This window comes from Rhamphochromis longiceps, linkage group LG20 (assembly GCF_057381845.1).
Source record: "Rhamphochromis longiceps isolate RC_006_pf linkage group LG20, R_longiceps_female_GT1.1, whole genome shotgun sequence".
Classification (NCBI taxonomy): Eukaryota; Metazoa; Chordata; class Actinopteri; order Cichliformes; family Cichlidae; genus Rhamphochromis; species Rhamphochromis longiceps.
The window spans coordinates 16436094-16458552 of NC_140576.1; the positions used below are offsets into that span (position 1 = coordinate 16436094).

The 22459-nt window shown below is 40.8% G+C and overlaps 1 protein-coding gene across 1 annotated transcript in view; it reads right to left on the reverse strand.

Moving 5' to 3' along the window:
- Positions 1-9151: 9151 nt before the first annotated feature.
- Positions 9152-22459, reverse strand: part of ntsr1 (neurotensin receptor 1 (high affinity)) — a 92293-nt gene continuing 78985 nt past the window's right edge. The window contains exon 4 of the mRNA XM_085393172.1: positions 9152-14384. Coding sequence (XP_085249298.1) covers positions 14129-14384 — 256 coding nt within the window. The 3' untranslated portion in view covers positions 9152-14128. The remainder of the gene's footprint in view (positions 14385-22459) is intronic.

The window sequence follows — 22459 nt, forward strand, 5'->3', positions numbered from 1 at the left end:
ATCACGCTGCATTCCTTCACACATAACTGTTTCTGGAAACATGAGCCTATACATGTAGAAGCATTATAAAAATGACGCCTAAAATAAGTTTGACATTGAAAAGATGTCAACCATATTTGAACAGCCTGTATACGGTGGTCCTACGGACAATAACACTAGAAGTTTAATAGACGTCAAAAAGAAGATGTCGCCTGAAGTTACAAAACAACCCCCTCAGTGGACCAAAATTGTACATCCAAAAATGACTATTAAAACACGTCATTCTGAAAACAAATTTGCACAGTGGGCCCCTAAAAATAACTAATAGCATATTTTAGTATTATTTTCTGGAATTTGTTGTTGCTGCTTGTCATGGATTGTCATCAGTAATAAGACTTTCATTGCTGCGGGAGAAAGACGACAAAGAGGGAATTCCATGACACACATCAGTGATCCAGATTTAAAACACACTTTAACTGAAATACAGCAAAAGTTTAAACTGCTCTGATTGTGCGGGGACGTTACTGTGACTTCTAAAGTATCTGCTTATTTTTGTTTGTTCTCTAAATAGTGTCCAAAGCGCTAGTGAATGTAGTTTGAACCTTCTGATTCACTAGTCTGCTGGTATGCCAAAGAGTCGATGTGCATTATTATTTTAGCTAAAAAATTGTTATTGCTGTTCTGATTGAATTGAGCTTCACTCTTTGTTTACAGTAAAGCTCTAGATCCAGGTGACAAAACATCAGAATGATGTTACCTGTCTATGTCCCGCAGCAGTTTGTATTCAGTGTGATATTGCAATAAACTGATATGGATCAGTTCGTTTTTTTATTCACTGTAACACTTAAATTTAACAAAAATGATAAAGCTGTAGTTTCTGCTTTACCCACATTCATTGATAATGATTTTACATAGCTAAGCAGTCTGTTGTACTATTGCTGATTGTGGATCCCCCACTTACTCTTATAATAATTATTATAAGATTATATTTCTGTCATTTTCCAGTTTCTAGTTGAGTGAGGAGGGTGGAAACACAGAGTAAGAGGACAGGGAGATTGTACAAGAACAGGGAGAACAAGGGAGCAAATAATGAAGTTAGTTGGAAAAACAGAAGTAATTTTTAATGTAGTTGATGGATGATTTGAGTGCTTTCCAGTACGACACTTAAAAATGTCTGTGGACATTCTAAAGAGAACATAATGATATGAAGTGTGGCAATTTGCAGGATCCATACCACTCTAAACATGGCTCGAACAGGATGCTTGCCACTATATTGATGTTCTTTAACTTTAACTTTGCCTCATTTTTGATAACTGAACACACTGCTAAAAATGGTGGATTAGATTAAAATCTCTGATTATTGACTCTAAATTATTCTTAGAAATTACAGTAGGCCCATCCAATTAATTAGGTTGCTTTTGGAGGTAATATTTGCAATGTCTATCCAATTGAATTGAGATTTGCAAATGTAAAAAGGGTTGATTACATTTGGAAACAGCATATTCCATCAAAAGTAATTAGAAGACACCGCATGCATGACATTATGATTGGGAGCTAAGCTCCCCAAACTAAGTATAGTTGTAAATTACTTTTCAGCTTTTAGTTTTGGCATCATTGTACCAACATAAAGTGAAGTAAAAGAAAGGGAGAACAGTGAGGAATGTTGTCTGTGACCCGGCCATTTCTAAGTGACTGGTCTCCTTTTCTGTCAGACTGCAGCTAATGAGAGTGACGTCTCCCTCATAAAAACCTGTGGGAAAGCCATCTCTAAGCTCCTGTGTTGGCTCTGAAAACTATTTACTGTGCAAATTCCCAGAGATTGGATTTGAGTACCTCCTGTGTTGGTTTACCTACCTCCAATGACTGGGCAGTAACATGCTGTTCATACGCTTGACCAAACTTCTCTCCCTGTCTGTCCTCTTGGTTCTCTTGCTTAATTTATACATCCAGGTTTCTCTTTGTCCATATAATTTTTTGTTTCTCTCTCGCTCTTCTTTCTCTCAACTTTCAATTATTTTTCCAGTCTTCCTTTGACATTTTTCTCTGTACATCTGCGTCCATCTGCGTTAGCGTAATGTAACCGGGAGAATGAACAGGAGAAAGATCATTCAGCAAGTGATGTAAATAAAAAAGAAACCATGTGACATGTAGCTGTTTATTCTCACACACTCTCCAACCCCATTTGAAGTTGGATCAATAATTAGACGGCTTTTAGTGTTCTCGACACTAAACACGGCATTAATTAATGAAATTAATTTGTGATGCGTGCTTGAAGAAAGTTAGAACCCCAAACAGCTCTGTTCAAAAAAAGAAAGCAGTTCACTGGAGCCCATTTAAAGGGGCCCAAACATAAACCCAACTGAACACCTCTGGAGAGATCTAAAAATGACACTCCACTGACATTCCCTCCCTGGATCCTCACCCTCTATCTCACCTGATGGTCATTCTGGTTGATTGCCCCTGACGCCATTTAAGGCCTCTTTGGAGTGTTGGTCCTTGCTTGTACTATTCTCAGTTAGTGTTGCCCGGCTATCAGTTGTTTTCTTCCTTGTGCTTCCTAGTTGACCTATCCAAGATGGCGGCGTGCACGGGTGCAGCGGCTCTTAACTCTCCAGTTTGGTGCTCGTTTTTACTTTTAATGTGGATATTTTTCAATGTTTGCAACGCCACCATCTCTTACAGTCGCCAGAACCTAATTGACCTAGGATTTAAATATAGTTTGTCTGTTTCTTGCGAATATCAGCGAACACACAGAAAGAAAGCAGAAGAGGGGATGCCGGTCGGGCTCAGACGCTAGGCTACGCAAACATCCACACCGGCCAGCACTTCCGAGCCTTTTCCTATTGAACGCCAGATCCATCACCCACAAATTGGACGAATTGGAGCTACAGATAGCCACCACGAGCTTTGCACGTAACTGCAGCATTATCCTTATTACGGAGACGTGGCTTCACCCGCTGATTCCCGACGCTGCAGTCGAGTTAGCAGGCCGCACGCTACACCGGCAGGACAGAAACAGCAACTCAGGTAAAAGCAGAGGATGTGTTTACGTGCATAACGAGTGGTGTTGTAACAACAGGATCATTCACACACACTGTTCTCCTGATTTGGAGGTTCTGGCAGTCTCGTGCAGACCTTTTTACATCCCGAGGGAGTTTACAGTAGTTATTGTGATAGCTGTTTATATACCGCCGGATGCTAACGTTGGCACGGCTCTCAGCCTCTTGCTCAACACCATAAACAAACAACAGCTTGCCCACCCCGATGGGGTTTTTATTGTCGCCGGTGACTTTAACAAAGCATGCCTAAAGACTGTGCTTCGAGAGGAGAACACACTTTGGACCATGTCTATTCAAACATCAGGCATGCTTTCAGAGCGACACCCCTCCCCCACCTGGCTGGATCTGACCACCTCTGCATGTCCCTCACCCCCACCTACACCCCCCTGCTGAGAAAAACAAAGCCCCAGACAAAGACAATAAAAACCTGGCCTGAAGGAGCCCTCTCTCAACTGCAGGACTGCTTCTCAACAACTGTATGGGATTTATTCTCCAGCCACAACCTCCAGGAGTACACGGACACTGTACTCTCGTACATCAGGAACTGTGTTGACAATGTCACCGTCAACAAAAGGGTCAGGGTGTTTCCAAATCAAAAACCCTGGATGAATAGCGAAGTGCAATCCCTCCTAAAAAGCTGCAACACTGCCTTCAAGTCAGGGGACAGGGCTGCGTATAGGGCGGCCAGGGCAGACCTGAGTAGAGGCATCAGGAAAGCTAAGGCTGCCTATAGGAGGAGGATTGAAGATCACTTTGCTGACAACGACCCCAGAAAAAATGTGGCAGGGGATCAATCACATTACCAATTACAGAAGCAATAACCAGGCGACATCTAGGACTGATGTCTCGCTGGCTGAGGATCTAAACTGTTTCTTCGCCCACTTTGAGACGACCAGGCCCTCAGCTGTCACACCACTTCCACCCGCCCCCAGCACTGGCACACTAACACTTAGGGAGCACCAAGTGAGGTGTGTTCTAAGGTCAGTGAATCCCAGGAAGGCGGCAGGTCCTGATGGAATACATGGAAAGGTTCTCAGAGCATGTGCTGACGAACTGACCGGAGTCTTCACTAAAATCTTCAACCTTTCCTTGTCATCAAACACCGTCCCGCCCTGCCTCAAAACCTCCACCATCATCCCCATCGCCAAGAAGACAGCTGTGGTCAGCCCAAATGACTACAGGCCTGTTGCACTTACGCCTGTAGTGATGAAGTGCTTTGAGAGACTGGTCTGTCAGCACATCAGGGCCGGTCTGCCTCCCACTCTGGACCCCCACCAATTTGCCTAAAGGACAAATCGATCCACCGAGGACGCCATCACCATAGCGCTCCACACTGCGCTGAGTCACCTGGAGCACCGAGGAAGCTATGTGAGAATGCTCTTTCTGGACTTTAGCTCAGCATTCAATCATATCATCCCGGAGATCCTGGTCCAGAAACTGTCTCACCTGGGACTCTCCACCCCCATCTGCCTCTGGATCAAGGACTTCCTGACAAATAGACCACAGTCTGTCATACTCGGCCCCCACCTGTCCAGCACCATCACACTCAGCACTGGGTCTCCACAAGGATGTGTTTTGAGTCCCCTCCTGTTTATGCTCTACACATCCGACTGCTCCCCTACCCATCTCTCAAACACCATCATAAAGTTCGCGGATGACACCAATTCAATTCAATTCAATTCAATTTTATTTATATAGCGCCAAATCACAACAAAAGTCTCCTCAAGGCGCTTCATAGATACAGAGAAAAACCCAACAATCATATGACCCCCTATGAGCAAGCACTTTGGCGACAGTGGGAAGGAAAAACTCCCACAGTGGTTGGACTCATCTCAAGGGGGGATGAGTCAGACTACAGAGATGAGGTCAACAGACTGACTGAGTGGTGTTCAGTTAACAACCCCCAACTGAACACCACGAAAACTAAAGAACTTATCTTGGACTTCAGGAAGGGCAGAGCAGACCCGGCCCCACTTTACATTCACGGGAACTGTGTGGAGAGGGTACTCTCCATGAGGTTTCTGGGCGTGCAGATCTCTGATGACCTCTCCTGGACTGCAAATACTACGGCGGTCATACTGTCATTATATTAATGCTGCTATCCTGTATATATTGTACTTACTATTGTTTGAGTACTTGCGATTGTTTTATTGTACTTTTTATATTTTACATTTAGATTTATTATTGAATCTTGCACCAAGGGAGTGGCACTCCAATTTCGTTGTACTCTGTACAATGACAATAAAGGCTATTCTATTCTAGTTCTCTGGTTAATTGTTGTTCTCTGTTTTCCCTACACAGGCCTCCCTGGACCCCAGCCAGTTTTCCCTGGTATCTACTTGATGGAGAGTGTGAGGCGCGGCGGGGATTTCTGGACTGACTGTGTTTCCTTTCTCAAACGGAGCCAAGAGCCCTGGACATACCCTCGGAACCCCTGGACCCCTCTTCCCCTGTCTCACTGTACGGTAGATTTTTATTGTTAAGATATTATTCAGTGGCAGCATCAGTTGGGTTAATCTTTGAGTATAAACTTTCTTCTTTAAAAGATTTTTTTTTATTTTTTTTATTTTGAGCATAAATAATTTCAATGAAACCACTCTTTCATTGGCTAATGACTTGTCAATCACAAGTCACTTATTATTCTCAATATTCTGACCATACACAGAATAGTTCTCCTTTTTTGAAGCATTATGAGGAAGATTTACAAAACAGACTAAACTTTTATACATTATAACCCAAAATGAGTGACCTCCTCACCACCTCACTCAGCATTCCACTAGCATTTCTCTCCCTCTTTTTCAGCGACCTCTGTCCACAACCCACGATTGCTTCTGACTCACGTTTAGATGCTTGTCCCATGTTTTCTGAACTTAAGTATTTAACTTGTGTTTCTGTAAATAAAGTCTCACTGAAAATCCAGCAGTTTTGCCTCTGCCTAAATCTGCATTTGGGTCCTTTTTCATGCACTGGCCCTTGCTGGCGTAACAGAAACCCCCGAACCAGATGGTGGACATTGAAGATGAGGGGAACCATCACCCTGAAGAAGGAGTCCTGTTGGACTTGGTTAGTCTGTGGGAATTCGGAGGCAGCCGATAAGTACCAACAGTCCAAGCTGAATCGGTTCCAGCAGTAATAATAATAATAATAATAATAATGGATTGGATTTATATAGCGCTTTTCAAGGCACCCAAAGCGCTTTACAATGCCAATATTTATTCACTCTCACATTCACACACTGGTGGAGGCAAGCTACAGTGACTAAAGCAAATATTTGGGTGCGGGAGGAATTTAGAGAGGCCATGGAAAAAGCCTTTTAGACTGCCTCGAAGAGATTCTGGAGAACCATCAGGCGACGCAGAAGGGCAAAGCAGTGCTCTACCTGCACTGTGTATAATGTGTGTGGAGAGCTCACTGTAAAGACTCACCTTTCAGCACACTCACTTCACCAGATGCTGCAACTTCTTCTTCTACATTTTTATTGGCGCCACCAACTGATATGGAGTGTGGTCTGGAACGTCGCTCAAAAAAAGTTTTTAAAACAGTTTCCCCTCTTTTAAAAACTGAAATAAGGCCTGATAACATTTACTTTTTTAATCAATAAGGTCCAGTTTGATTTTTATGTTATTTAGGTTTTGGATCAATTGTCTCCTCTCAACCTGATACTTCTGACAGTGCAATATGACATGTTCTATAGTTTCGTCTGTGAAGGTTCTCAGTCATCCAGGTCATCGTAGTCAAAGGAGCTTGCAAAGTAAAGCATCTGGACTTCTTTAAGTTACTTGAAGACGTTTCACCTCTCATCCGAGAAGCTTCTTCAGTTCTACGGTCAAATGGTGGAGAGTCCCAGATATAAACCTAGTGGGAGTATCCCCCCACAGAGGAACAAAAAGACCCCCTGATGATCCTCTAATCGCCTGAGCCAAGGTGTGAAACTCGGTGTGGGTCCCAATCAGCCAGAGTTTCAGGTGTGTTCATTGTGAAACCTGGCCCCACCGTCTTCCATCTTATGAATATAACCAAAATCACTTCTTGCTGTGAAGCAACAGTGCTAACCACACCAGCACCTTCTGCTCTGTTTATTTTTAATTTATTTTTTATATGTTGCTTATCTACATATACATATATTTTATACATTGAAACTGTAAAATATATATAAAATATATTAAAAAAAATTGTGAATAAAATGAAATGAAATAATGAAAATATTTTCATCAAACTCTGTAGATAAACTCTTAACAACAATAAATATAAAATTGAAGTTAGAGATAAAAAATTTAGAGATAAAAAAGAGATTTAGAGATAAAATAGATTTGTTCTAAGGAATCTATGAAATTTGTTAGCAAAATTATCTGTTAGATAATACAAATTTAGCTCCCTTAACTAGAACTAAAAATCATACAACTAAATTAGGATTTAAATGTACAACTTCCATCTATTTCAACAGAAATAGTTTTTTATTCTATTTAAAATCTGTGGGTCAGAAAAAAATAATGTAACTCTTCAATCTTATATTTTTATATCCTCCTGAAGCAGAGGAAAAATAAATCTTCCCGTTTACCTTTTTTTTGGTAATTTCCTTCCTTTTTGGAGCTAAAAGAGGCCACCCAAATGCATGAGGTATTAATGGTATGCCAGGACTTATTAGGATAGCTCAAATAAGTCAAAAGAAAAAAGAGCAAAACACAAATGTCCATTACAGAGGACATAAATAAACAGGGTGGTTCTCAGGAGAATATTACCAGGCTGTACAGCTGCTGGCAAAGTGAAACTTTCTTTATCTGTTGCTTGTCGATTTCTGCAGCAATAACAGCGTAAAATCTCACTTGTTTCTTGTCAGACCAGCATTATGGAGAGGATGTGCTCTGTAGTGAGTGTTCAGAACAGCTGAACCTCTGCTAATCATGTGTAATGATTAATTAGAGAAATAAAAGCTTAACTTTAAACAAGGGTAAACAGAGTGTGGTACTTTACTCGAATGAGGATCCAACTTTAAGACAAAGGACGAGTGTCGACCAAAGAGCTTTAAGCTGATTAAAATGAAGAAGTCAACTAAGAAGTCAGACTAGGAAAACTGGTGAGTTTAAAAATGATATAGTTTACGAAAGTATGTATTGTAATTACAAGTTTCTTCATAGTTGAACTCTGTATCTTATTCTGTTCTGGAAAATTAGTAAAGGTGTTCACTTTAGATAGTGGAGGAGCTGCAGTGTTGAGGTTCTGAAAACTGAATCAAACAGGAGGCTCAGACCAGAGGCTTCTGTAGAGTTTCATTACCTGCTTCACAGATAAACATGTGCTAATACCTCATGTTATCCCAGAAAATCCCAGACAGTTTGACAGGAATAAGACAGACACAAACTGTAATCTGCATCTCTCCATTCTTTATTATTTCTTTTTATATAGAAACAAAAGCACATTCTGAGAGAAATTTTATACACATCTGCAGAACAGAATCATATAGTAAAAAAACAAAATACATTGTTAATTTTAACAGCAAGTTGAAAATGTACAACATTAAAAAAACCAAAAAAAACAACATATTATATGTATAAACTTAGTGATGTTTATCATTTATATTTATTTATTTAAGTACTATATGCTCACTTTTAATTTGATGGATCTACATGTTTTTGTTGTTTGTTTTTTTAAACTGAGACTTGGGCAATAAAAGACTGAAATTTTAACTGTTACAAATATAAGTGGTGGATCTCACTAGCTAAATTAGCAAGAGCCAAAACATTGGGTGTGAAAAAAAATCCCCCTAATGTAAAGATGGGAAGATCTACTCTGTGACAGAAATAGTTGTAATTGTTTTTCAGTGTAAAATGACAGAGAATAGGTTTAATCCCTCATCTGCTGTAAGTTATCTAATTAAAAGATTAAGGAAATTGTGGAATTGGTTCATAATTCCAATAATAATTCTCAAAAGTGTTTTAAACTCCACCATGCACTCTTCCAGCTAATGAATAGGGAGCCCATTTAGCTTTAAACTTTAAATAATAATAGTGCACATAAGTAATTTGCACATATATGTTGCATGCGGAAGAATGTCCAATTCAGTTCAATTCATTTTCATTTATATATATATATATATATATATATATATATATATATATATATATATTTCATATTGTAAGATAACAATATTAGAAAGAAATCCCAACCACACAACTCCCTATGAGCAAGCACTTGACGACAGTGGGAAGGACAAACTCCCTCTGGCAGAAGAAACCTCCAGCAGAACCAAGCTCACATCTGTCCACCATGACTGGGGGATAAGAGGAGAGAGCAAAAAGAGATAGGACAAAAGGCAAACTTTAGGAGAGAGAGAGAGAGAGAGAGAGAAGGAACGGCCATTTCTTTTATTCAGCAAGACAATGTCAAAATATTCTGTGCATATTTCATCAGCATGGAAGCACAGTAAAAGAGTCTAGGTACTAAACTGACCTGCCTGCTCTCCACACCTGTCACCCGCTGGAAGCAGTTGACACATCAGGAAAGGACAATACAAAAAATGTCATGTTTAGTCTTTTCTGATGCACGTAGGAATCAAATTCAAAATGAGCATATGTTTTTTTGCTTTAAATAAAGCAGCCACAGTTTTAACATTTGATATCATCTAAAAAAAAAATCTCACCTTCACCATGTCACAAGATAATTGTCTGATTGGGTTTCATTATAGCTACTTGCTAAATAGACACATTCTCATAAGCTGTGTGTTTGCCAACTCTTATTCGAATGTTCACAAAAGACAAAAAATATTCTACAAAAACATAAGTAATTAAGGTTTATTGATAATGTGTTTTTTTTAGAACAAAATTCACAAAGTGCTTTACAATACAGAATAAGATACAACAATTAAAACTGTATAAATAGATCAAACTAAATGAAAGCAAAAAGCCTGAACAGGCTTAAGTTTCTTTTTAAGGGTATCAACAGTGTCCACTGATCTTTGGTCTAATGGAAGTGAGCTCCACAACTTCCACTGGATATAAGATCTACATAGCTCAAATATGTAAGTCTCTAATAGACACTGGCTGCCAATCACTTGTTGGATGGGCATTTCACGCAGTGTTCCACTTACAGTGGGGCAAAAAAGTATTTAGTCAGCCACCGATTGTGCAAGTTCCCCCACTTAAAATGATGACAGAGGTCAGTAATTTGCACCAGAGGTACACTTCAACTGTGAGAGACAGAATGTGAAAAAAAAAAATCCATGAATCCACATGGTAGGATTTGTAAAGAATTTATTCGTAAATTAGGGTGGAAAATAAGTATTTGGTCACCTCAAACAAGGAAAATCTCTGGCTCTCACAGACCTGTAACGTCTTCTGTAAGAAGCTTTTCTGTCCCCCACTCGTTACCTGTATGAATGGCACCTGTTTGAACTCATAATCTGTATAAAAGACACCTGTCCACAGCCTCAAACAGTCAGACTCCAAAATCCGCCATGGCCAAGACCAAAGAGCTTTCGAAGGACACCAGGAAAAGTATTGTAGACCTGCACCAGACTGGGAAGAGTGAATCTACAATAGGCAAGCAGCTTGGTGTGAAAAAATCAACTGTGGGAGCAATCATCAGAAAATGGATGATAATCTCCCTCGATCTGGGGCTCCACGCAAGATCTCATCCCGTGGGGTCAAAATGATCATGAGAACGGTGAGCAAAGATCCCAGAACCACACGGGGGGACCTGGTGAATGACCTGCAGAGAGCTGGGACCAAAGTAACAAAGGTCACCATCAGTAACACACTACAACGGCAGGGAATCAAATCCCGCAGTGCCAGACGTGTTCCGCTGCTGAAGCCAGTGCATGTCCAGGCCCGTCTGAAGTTTGCCAGAGAGCACATGGATGATACAGCAGAGGATTGGGAGAATGTCATATGGTCAGATGAAACCAAAGTAGAACTTTTTGGTATAAACTCAACTCGTCGTGTTTGGAGGAAGAAGAATACTGAGTTGCATCCCAAGAGCACCATACCTACTGTGAAGCATGGGGGTGGAAACATCATGCTATGGGGCTGTTTTTCTGCCAAGGGGACAGGACGACTGATCCGTGTTAAGGACAGAATGAATGGGGCCATGTATCGTGAGATTTTGAGCCAAAACCTCCTTCCATCAGTGAGAACTTTGAAGATGAAACGAGGCTGGGTCTTCCAACATGACAATGATCCAAAACACACCGCCCGGGCAACAAAGGAGTGGCTCCGTAAGAAGCATTCGAAAGTCCTGGAGTGACCTAGCCAGTCTCCAGACCTCAACCCCATAGAAAATCTGTGGCGGGAGTTGAAAGTCCGTGTTGCTCAGCGACAGCCCCAAAGCATCACTGCTCTCGAGAAGATCTGCATGGAGGAATGGGCCAAAATACCAGCTACTGTGTGTGCAAACCTGGTAAAGACCTATAGTAAACGTTTGACCTCTGTTATTGCCAACAAAGGTTATGTTACAAAGTATTGAGTTGTATTTTTGTTATTGACCAAATACTTATTTTCCACCCTGATTTACGAATAAATTCTTTACAAATCCTACCATGTGGATTCATGGTTTTTTTTTTCACATTCTGTCTCTCACAGTTGAAGTGTACCTCTGGTGCAAACTACTGACCTCTGTCATCATTTTAGGTGGGGGAACTTGCACAATCGGTGGCTGACTAAATACTTTTTTGCCCCACTGTAATTTGCTGTAGCAGAGGTATTACAATTATTTCTGGACTAGGAAAAATAACAATTAGAAAACATCTATGTAAAGGTTCTTACCGTATAGTTTACAAAACAACAAGTACATGTGCATTGTATTAATTTGTAAATTTTTTGTGTATTTTTGATTTAGGGTCAATTGATTTTGGGTCAATTTCTGTTTTAGGAAATCTATTGTCTGGCTGAAGTTCCAATGAGGCACATGCAAAAGAATATACAAACACAAACACATAGGAACACATTTCAAGTCGTATTACAACAAACAGCATATAACTGTCACCAATAATAATAAAAAAGGGTCAGTTTTTTAAAAGGAACAAACAAGACACAGAGGTTAAACCTTTTTGAAAACACTGACAACCTTTTTCTATATATGAAACAACACCATGTAGTTCACAAAGTTGTTGTTATGTGGAGAAAAAAAGGATTAACAACTATGAAATTGATATCCCAGAATATTCTGTGCATATTTTGCATATTTCGGCCCCAAAGTGTAGCCTTGATTTGTTTTTTTGTATTTTTGGAGGGGCGGTGATGTGAGCTGTTTTTGTTTATTTTTTCCCTCTGGGAAAAACTGCAATCATCTGGGGGTTATCACTTTATTTTTCCATCATAAGGTCAAGGTATTAGTTTGTTCAGTGCTTTGATTTATACCTAAATGTTTGGAAAACCCATGACACACCCATCAGCCACAGCTGCACTTTCTATTTAGCCAGTGCTTGTATGCTACAGGATCCTTTGATGTGTATGCTGGCAAACATAAAAGCAGGCTGCAAAAGTAAAACTCAAAAGTAAGACTTTTGCAATGAGTGATTCTACTTCTGTGATCTTCACCCTTTACCATTACTGCTTTTTTCTATTATGAATATCATTGATATCTCCAGGTAGGTTACATCAGTGCATAGAAGGTTCTGTTATAAATGAATTAAAAGCATGGGCTCTCTTGGTAGTTGCTGAAAATAACATCTTGTGCATCACATGGTTAACTGCTGCTAATTCACTGACACCACCGTATATATTAAATCAGAATAGGTGGTGTTGTATAAATTAGTGCTATAAGTTGTAAATCACTTGCACTACATGCACAACGTATTAACTAAGAGCGGGTGATTAAAGTGTTTCTCTGACTTTACAACATACAACAAACAAGTTTAACATAGCAGGGCTTTTTCAGTATAAGCTGGCTTGACAAAACCTAAAACTCCAGTTAGAGATGCATAATGCGTTATTACAACACTGGTTATCAGCTTTCCTTATTAAACCAGTCTTTGTGCTTCGGGATCTGTGCACGGTATTATGCAGAGTGCTCTCTGCCATTTATTTCTTCAGCATCACAGCTTCAAATTAGAGCTAAAACTTTGACCTTGATGTATTCAAACATTAGTGTGTTACCTGAGTACTGCCCCATGGCCTGAAATATCAAGATCAGGAAATCACATTAGGTTTTATTTATGGGGGGATCAAAGTGTTTTAATGTTACTGGGTTTTTTTTATGTTGCTGGGCTTTTTTTATGGTTTTTATTTTACTGTTCACCTCCTCACTGATAAGTAGCCTATAAACAGATTCCCCCCCCCCCCCCCCCTTTTTTGTGTCCCTTTTTTGTGTAGATAAAATTCTCATTCAGCAGGTTGCAAGTATAACACTTATTCCATATCAGCAATGAGTCTGCATATCACCAGGAAAAGAATGAAAATTGAAATGAAAAAGAATTTAGCTGAAAAGCTTGTTCTGCAAAAGCCAAATCACACAAGAGAAGTAAATTTTAATGATGCAAGAGATTCTTCCTATACAGCTGTCAATACAACTTAGATTTTAGAGAAATACATGATCCTTGCACTGTTTCTAACATCAAAGCACTGTTTCTAACATCAAAGCTAGGTTTCTCCTCAGATGAATCCATCCGAAAGGAAGGTTACATCATAGCTGTTGTTGTGGTCAAAGTATTTCTACAAGGCGTTGTTTTTGAGAAAATACTTTTAGGAGTTACATAAGCTAAATGTTTAGAAAAACTGAATCAGTGAGGTACACCACCCATTAAATTCATTTCAGTGATTGGTGAAATAAAAACATATATGTACAAACATACAGTATAAATAATTTACATCAGTATCTTTTGTAAAGTCTTGCCTCCCCCCCTCTTCTTCCATCCATCGTATTTTCTTTTTTGATTTAACAATCTCATGTTAAAGGTATGAAACACAATAATCCATGAGAAAATGTGTCTGAAATTAAATCAGAGCATTTAATGAGTGAGAATTTAACCTCACATGACGATGATGGTGACCACATTCTCCAACTCAATGCCATAATTTCCTCTGGGAAAATGTAATCAAGATGTGGCAATGTATGAATTTATGACAAAGTGAAAGAAGGTGTGTTTATCTGCAGCTTAATCAGTATGCCGTCTCTTTAATGATGTTAGTGGAAAGGGTGTGGCTACTGGAGATGCTAATGGAGTGGCGGTTGAGGGGGTATGGTTGATTCCTGTTTGTGTGACGGCAGGGCATGCAGAAGTACCGCAACGTGGAGAAGAAGATCTGACGGTAGGTGGCTGATACCAGGTTGTACAAGACAGGGTTTATGGCCGAGCTGACGTAGAACAGGACATTGGTCAGCATGTAGAAATAGTGGTAGAAGTCATATAACTCACTGGAAGAAAACACAAGGGAGAAGTATAAGGAAATAGTTATATGTCCAATGTTTAAGTCTAAACATAAATATATTACTTTTAATGCTTTGCATAAAAAAGATACACAGGTGCAGTGTGACTTGTACAGCAAAGTTAGTGCATTTGAACAGCCTCCGGAGCACCACATGGTGTCGAGACTCATCCAAAACTGGAAAAAAAAATAATCTCAACTACATGTGGTACTTGTACTGCCGAAAAACAATAAAATCAATTAAAAAAAACATGGCAGTTTCAAAATACTAACTTTAATAACTGACATTCAAAATGCAATATCGACATAAAGATAGACTAGTAATGTTGCAGTCTTCATTATTTATTTTTTGCCTGACCCGTTTGGTTCTTTAGCCTTCAGAATTGATGTCTTAAGGCCAACAAAGATACCAAACGGATTTACTTTATCAAGTGGACCACCGGGGCCTTGCCTTGATTGACCTTTGTTGTTATTATTCATTTTATTTTATTTTATTTTATTTTCAGTTGTTACAGACGGGACAGACATGGCTAGGGGATAGGAAAACAATGGGGAGGGGGGGGGGGGGGGCTCCCCTGTGTGGGTGTGTGTGGTATAGTGGGAAGAGAAGAGGAAGGCAGTCGGGGATGGCAGTCGGGGATGGGAGGAAAGGAAGGGAAGGGAAAGCAGCCCCTCCCTGGGGCCAGCTCCCCCACTGACCCCAATAGGCACCCCCACCATCTGGAACCCACCAAGGCCATCCAGACCGGGGCCCACGGCAGCAGCACCGCCAAGCTCCACAGACCCGGAGCAGCCCACCTGACCCCACCGCAGAGGAAACTGTATCCACCCCATCCCACATAGCAAGAAAGTCTGGCCCAGATCTGGTATCAAGCCGGCACTGCTGGCTGACTTCTGGCATGATAAGACGTATGTCATCCAAATATGGGCCAGGCCTGGCATAGATGGCACTGTCTATGTGATGGCATGCCATATCTGGCTCTATTGTGGTTTGGATTATGTGGTCCAGGCCCATAGAAAACAGATCTGGCCCAGATCTGGCATCAAGCTGGCACTCATGCCCAGCCAGCGGGTGGCTGTAGCTCAGGAGCTAAAGCACGTCACCTACTGATCGGAAGGTTAGTAGTTCGATCACTGGCTCCTCCAGTCTGCAAGTCAAGAGTCTGAATGTGTAACAATGTACACATAACCTCAGCGACACACCAACGAGGACCCAAGGCCCAGCTAGAGCCCCAGCATGGAGGCGGAGCACCCTGAGAACCCCAAGCCCCCACCTTACACCAGCCCTGCTGCATGCAGCCATGAGGAAAACGCCATCTAAGAGCCTCCAGAGCCCAGTTGCAGCAGATGGCCGCCCCTCCCTGAGCCTGGTTCTGCCGGAGGTTTCTTCCTGTTAAAAGGGAGGTTTTCCTTCCCACTGTCGCCAAAGTGCTTGCTCATAGGGGGTCATATGATTGTTGGGTTTTTCTCTGTATCTATTATTGTCCGATCTACTGTACAATATAAAGCGCCTTGAGGTGACTGTTTGGCGCTAGTAAAGTAAAAACCATGAGGTTTATATTTATTAGGTATGTGTGTTGTTGAATGAATGCCAAATGCTATCATTTTTCTGTTGAGTAAATTTACCTTACCTACAGGTATGAAGAAAGTTACCTTACCTCACCTTACCTTACCTTACCATGTGGACTGTATTCATTTCTTTAGTGACATCATCCAATTTGCCCAACAAGCACACTAAAGGGGAGGTTGGAATTTTACATTTCAGACACTTTGATAAGTCTTCACATATCCTGCGCCAAAACATCTGAACTGGTGGACAGAACCAAAGAGCGTGGATGTAATTGTCCGTGGATGTGTATTGCCTTGACAATGTTGCAGTCTTAAATACAATCTTTAGAACCTGATTACCCGCTGATTTACTGGGAATTTTAAGTTTTTGGTCTCTTACTCTTAATATCTTTAACTTGCAGACTTCAATTCATTAATTGTACTTACAGTGAAATTGTGATTTAAACAAATGACATAACAGAAAACGAGTAGTTTTGCAGTAAACAGTGCTAACTACTTTTCCTGAAAGTAGACTTAAATTCACCTCACCCCCCGCTATGTGCCAATTGTGAGGTGGGAACCTGTGACCACCAGGACTGTTAGGAGGTGGTCAGAGGAGGCAATAGCGGAACTACAGGGCTGTTTCGAGGTGACCGACTGGGAAACACTCTGTGAGCCTCACGCCGAGGACATCAATGGGCTTACTGAGTGTATCACAGACTACATAACTTTCTGCACCGACTCCATTGTTCCAGCTCAGACTGTTCATTGTTACCCAAATAACAAGCCGTGGGTGACTAAGGACATCAAAGCCCTCCTCAACAACAAGAAGAGGGCTTTCAGAGGGGGCAACAAAGAGGAGGTGAGGAAGATCCAGGTGTTACTAAAGGACAAGATCAGAGAGGCTAAGGACAATTACAGGAGGAAGCTGGAGTGGAAACTCCAGCAGAACAGCATGAGAGAGGTGTGGAGGGGCATGAAGACCATCACTGGATTCAGGCCAACCAACAGCAGGGGAGCTGAGGGAGGTGAGAATAGAGCCAACGAGTTGAATCTGTTTTTCAATAGATTCGACACCACAGTGTCTGCTCCCACCCCCACAACCTCACCTGTAGTCAGCCTGGAATCCAGAGCCACACCACTGTGCCAGCCTCTCTCTTCACATGTTGCCTCCTGTGAGATTCCTGACACCCCTCCCCCACCCATCACCTTCACTCAATACCAGGTTGAGATGCAAATGAGGAGACTTCACTCAGGCAAGTCTGCTGGACCAGACGGAGTGAGTCCCCTTGTCCTCAAGACCTGTGCCCCCCAGCTGTGTGGAGTCTTTCATAAACTGTTTATGCTGAGTCGGAGTCTGCAGAGGGTCCCGGTGATGTGGAAGACATCATGCCTCGTCCCTGTACCAAAGACGCCACGTCCCAGTGGCCCCCAGGATTACAGGCCCGTGGCACTGACCTCTCACATCATGAAGACCCTGGAAAGGCTCATCCTGGACCAGCTGCGACCCATAGTAAGACCACATCTGGATCCCCTTCAGTTCGCTTATCAGCCTTGTCTCGGAACTGAGGACGCCATCATCTACCTGCTCAATCGTGTCTACACCCATCTGGACCAGCCGGCGAGCACTGTGAGGGTCATGTTTTTTGACTTTTCCAGTGCTTTCAACACCATCAGGCCGACCCTCCTGGGTGATAAGTTAGCAGCGATGCAGGTGGATGCTTCTCTGGTGTCCTGGATTGTTGATTACCTGACAGGAAGACCACAATATGTACGTCTCCCACAGTGTGTGTCTGACAAGGTAATCAGCAACACAGGGGCACCACAGGGGACTGTCCTCTCCCCCTTCCTCTTCACCCTCTACACCACAGACTTCAGCCACTGCACAGAGACCTGCCATCTTCAGAAGTTTTCTGATGACTCTGCGGTGGTTGGATGCACCAGCAGGGATGATGAGACAGAGTACCGGGCTGTGGTTGACTCCTTTGTCACGTGGTGTGAGCAGAATCATCTGCAGCTCAACGTGGCAAAGACCAAGGAACTGATCGTGGACTTCAGGAAGACCAGGAAACACTTGACCCCTGTTTCAATCCAGGGGGTCAGTGTTGACATTGTGGAGGACTATAAATACCTTGGAGTATACATTGACAATAAACTGGACTGGGCTAAAAACACCACAGCACTTTACAGGAAGGGCCAGAGTCGTCTCTATTTTTTGAGGCGACTGAGGTCCTTCAACATATGCCGGAAAATGCTGAAGATTTTCTATGAGTCTGTTGTGGCCAGTGCGATCCTCTATGCTGTTGCATGCTGGGGGAGCAGGCTGAGGGTCGCAGATGCCAACAGACTCAATAAACTAATCCGTAAGGCCAGCAATGTTGTGGGGATGGAGCTGGACTCCCTCAAGGTGGTGTCGGAGAGGCGGATGCTGTCCAAGATAAAGACATTGTTGGATAACACCTCCCACCCACTCCATGACATGCTGGTCAGTCACAGGAGCTCGTTCAGTGAGAGACTGAGATTACTGAAAAGCACCACTGAACGACACAGGAAATCATTCCTGCCTGTGGCCATCTCCCTGTACAACGCATCCACTTAACACACTGTTTGCTGCTATAACTACACGTTTCTTTTTCAGCTATTTATTTATGAGTGACTTATGTATGTATGTATGTATATATATGTATATATTGTACTATTCTTAGTTAGTGTATTGTCTGTCTTGTCTTAATGTTGGTTTATAATGGAGCACTGTAACAAAAAATTATTTCCCCCAGGGATCAATAAAGTATTCTGATTCTGATTAAATAAAAACAGCTGCAAGGTGATGAACATTTATTTTAAACGTTATATTACAAAATTACAAAGATAATCATGACCATTAATATTTTGTAATGAAATGGTGTATTTTAAAGTTAACTAAGCTTCTTTAAATACAAAAATTACAAAAAATGGTGACATAGTAACGCAGGTTCTCTGAGTGGCGGGACTATATCACCGTACTACATATTTCATATGTATGTGTGGACTGATCTCGAACAGTATAACTCACATGGATTGTGTTTAAGACACACCACCTGTGGTGGCAGTGCAGTAATAGACACTTCTTTGGTAGACCAGACCTTAATAGGAATGTCTTTCTAAGCGACTTGTAGCTAGACTACATATTTCATATATAAGGGGACTTGAAAACGAGATTTACGAGATTCAGCTCATGTTACAGATTTACAGATTAAAGAAATAACACAATATATGCAAATCACTCAACAATAAATATCAAGGATTGAAAGAGGTGAGTAGAAATAAATATCAAGAAAACTGACAGCAACATTACCGAGTAAGAAAAGAGTGTATGCAAAAAGGATGTAACTATTGCAGTGTTTACAGTGTATGGAGGAGTTATACAGGGAGATGGCCACAGGCAGGAATGATTTCCTGTGCCGTTCAGTGGTGCTTTTTGGTAATCACAGTCTCTCACTGAATGTGCTATCCTGTGGCTAGCCAGCACGTCATGGAGTGGGCGGGAGGTACTATCCTACATTGTCTTTATCTTGGACAACATCCACCTCTCCGGGAAGGAGTCCACCACGATCCCCACAATATTACTGGCCTCTGTTGGCATCTGTGACCCTCAATCTGCTGCTCCAACATGCAACAGCATACAGGATAGCACTGGCCACAACAGAATAATATAAAATCCAGAGCATTGTCCAGATGTTGAAGGACCTCAGCCGCCTCAGAAAATGGAGAGGACTCTTGCCTTTCCTGTAAAGTGCAGTGATGTTTTTAACCCAGTCCAGTATACTCCAAAGAATTTATAGGTATTTATAGTTTGAGAGTCGCACACAGGCTACATTCACTACACTTAACTCCAAAACAACAACTGAAGGAATAGAAGAGGTTACACACTTGTACTGCTTATATACACTGCAAATCCAGCATGTCCAAATTAACACTGTCGGATTTGATTTCAACACTATTAAAGTGTCTATATGGGTCCACACCAGAGAGTGTTAATTTAACTCTTTTTGGAGAGTTGGTACGTTAACTCTGATTTAGTGTTAAACACCAAATCTGTCTGGAGTTGATAATTTAACACTTGGTGTTAAGAGTTTATATATTAACTCTCAAAGAGTATTTTAGTTTAACTACGTAAGAGTTATCTTCTAATTCATTCTAAAAAGTGGGAATTTTACTGTTCTGAACTTCTAGAAATTTCTTTTGGAAATAAACATTTACTAAAAAGACGCAATGGTTTTTGAAAAACATTTATTCTGAACTGTGCACCACAATTTCAAAACATTTTCTGAAAGATGTAACAGTATACATGTTCTCACTTTCATTAGAATTTTGTTTATCAAAAGGTCTGACATGGTAAATGCAAATAACAGCATTCTCATCACTTATTTCTTCAATACAATATGCATGTCCTTCATTCATCCCTTTGTGGAACTTCAACGCACTTCTGCTCTCCCCCATATTCCATCTTCACAAGCATATCCTGTGCGGAGATTGAATAAAAATTAGTTGACACTAATTAATGGCACAAATAATCCAGTAAACAATTGCAGCACAGTAAAAAAAAAAAAAAAAAAGGAATCCTCTTTGAGCCATTACTTGTGTAAAGTATTTTCCCAAAAGACAAGGACACAGGCAACAGGTAATACTGAACTAAATGTGAAACCTCAACCTTTTTCATTTTTACCTAAACCGTGTGCACAAAACTCTGGAGGGATCTAAATGCTACCGTAGAATCCAGTCAGGACGTCTGCTACTGCTGTTTGCTCGTGTTTTTTTGTTTTTTTTTATGGGCGATCGTTTTCAGGCTTCAAGTAGCACCATTATACCAACATTTCACATTCTAGACATTGTTTTAGGTGTATTTGACCAAAAGTTTGACTGAAAATTCACATGCAAGCTTTTTTTCAAGGCTGTGGTATTTGCCCGCAAACAATACCTTTCAGCTAGCTAAAACAGAATATTATGCTATCACCGAGCAACATGGCTAATGCCTTTCACACAGCTTTGTCTCAACTCCAAAGAGCCACAGAAGTAAAAGCTCATAATAATAATTGAAACAATCTTTGAAAAAATGACTTACCAAGCATGGCAAACAACTCAAATATGTAGAGCAAAATGTTCTGAAACGGCTTCACTTCAGCTTCGATTGGAGCCGTGCTGGGGGCGGAGTCTGTGAATTTACTCTGTTGGTGTCATAGCCCCTGTAGGAGTTCAGAGTTAAGAGGTCAAGAGTTAATGTTTCCATTGTAACACCTCCAGATTTGAAATAGAAACACTCATTTTTAACACTCGATTTTAACTACTATCATTTTACACCTCGGAGTTACATTAAAAGAATGTGACTCTGCTTAGAGTAAAATTAACTCTACTTTTGCAAGGAGACTATTAACACCAAAACATTTAACACTTTTGAATTTGCTGTGTACCCATGGCAGCAATTAGTGTGTGTGTGTGTGTGTGTGTGTGTGTGTGTGTGTGTGTGTGTGTGTGTGTGTGTGTGTGTGTGTGTGTGTGTGTGTGTATAGACACTTTTTCCTCTTAATAAATAATAATATAAAAGCTACATTTTGTATTTTTCTCTGTGTAACATAAAAAAGTAGTAAGGGGTCAAATACTTTTCACAGCACTGTGTTGCACTGAACCTATAATGCTGATTTTAATCCTTGTTGGTCCACTACCAGAAACCCTTCCAACATCATTATCAGATCAACTTTTGAGGAAATTTGTAATCTAGGCTGCCCGCCAGTCTACAGATTTATTAATGATGTCAAAGCCCCTGCACGAAAAAGGGAAGAAAAACAATTTCCTACAAACGCTAGAATGTCCAAGTGGTACAAACTTAATCTTCAGTTGGCTGGAAAAAACACAGTATTTCTGATTCCTGTCTGGATGGATAGCCACAGAGAGAGTGCTACTGCAAGTGGAAATTAATCCTAAATAAAAGGAGCATTTATATTTCATATGAAAAGCTGAATATCACACTCCTTTCACAAATATTGCACTACTGTGGTGCAACAAAAAATGCATAAATTCAGACATAATTACATATTTCAGAAAAAAAAATCAATTCAGAAAAAAAGTTTTTAATTTACACGAACATTTTTTTTTGCGAGGGACAACAGGGACACCATTGAACACGACCTTTTTGTTAAATATGCACTCAGGTAATTCTGTATACAACGTTTATTTAAGGAAGGTTGACATGGACTATAAGTGAGTCTCTGACAGAATTTTGAATCTCTCAGGTTTATTTTACACTAGTTTCCTGAGTTTTTGTACAAAACCAAACATATTTACCAGCTTACTCAAGAAATACTTCCCTCTGCCTTCACTCACTTCTTCTTGTTGATTTACAGTCATTTACAGACAATCTGATGTTGGCTCTCTTACATTGAATGGCTTTGATGCATGCTCTTTAATAGTGTAGCCTTTAAGTGTTTGAAAAAATGTTTAACTTAAGTTTATATTTCAAATACCAAAAATATTTTAGGTTTA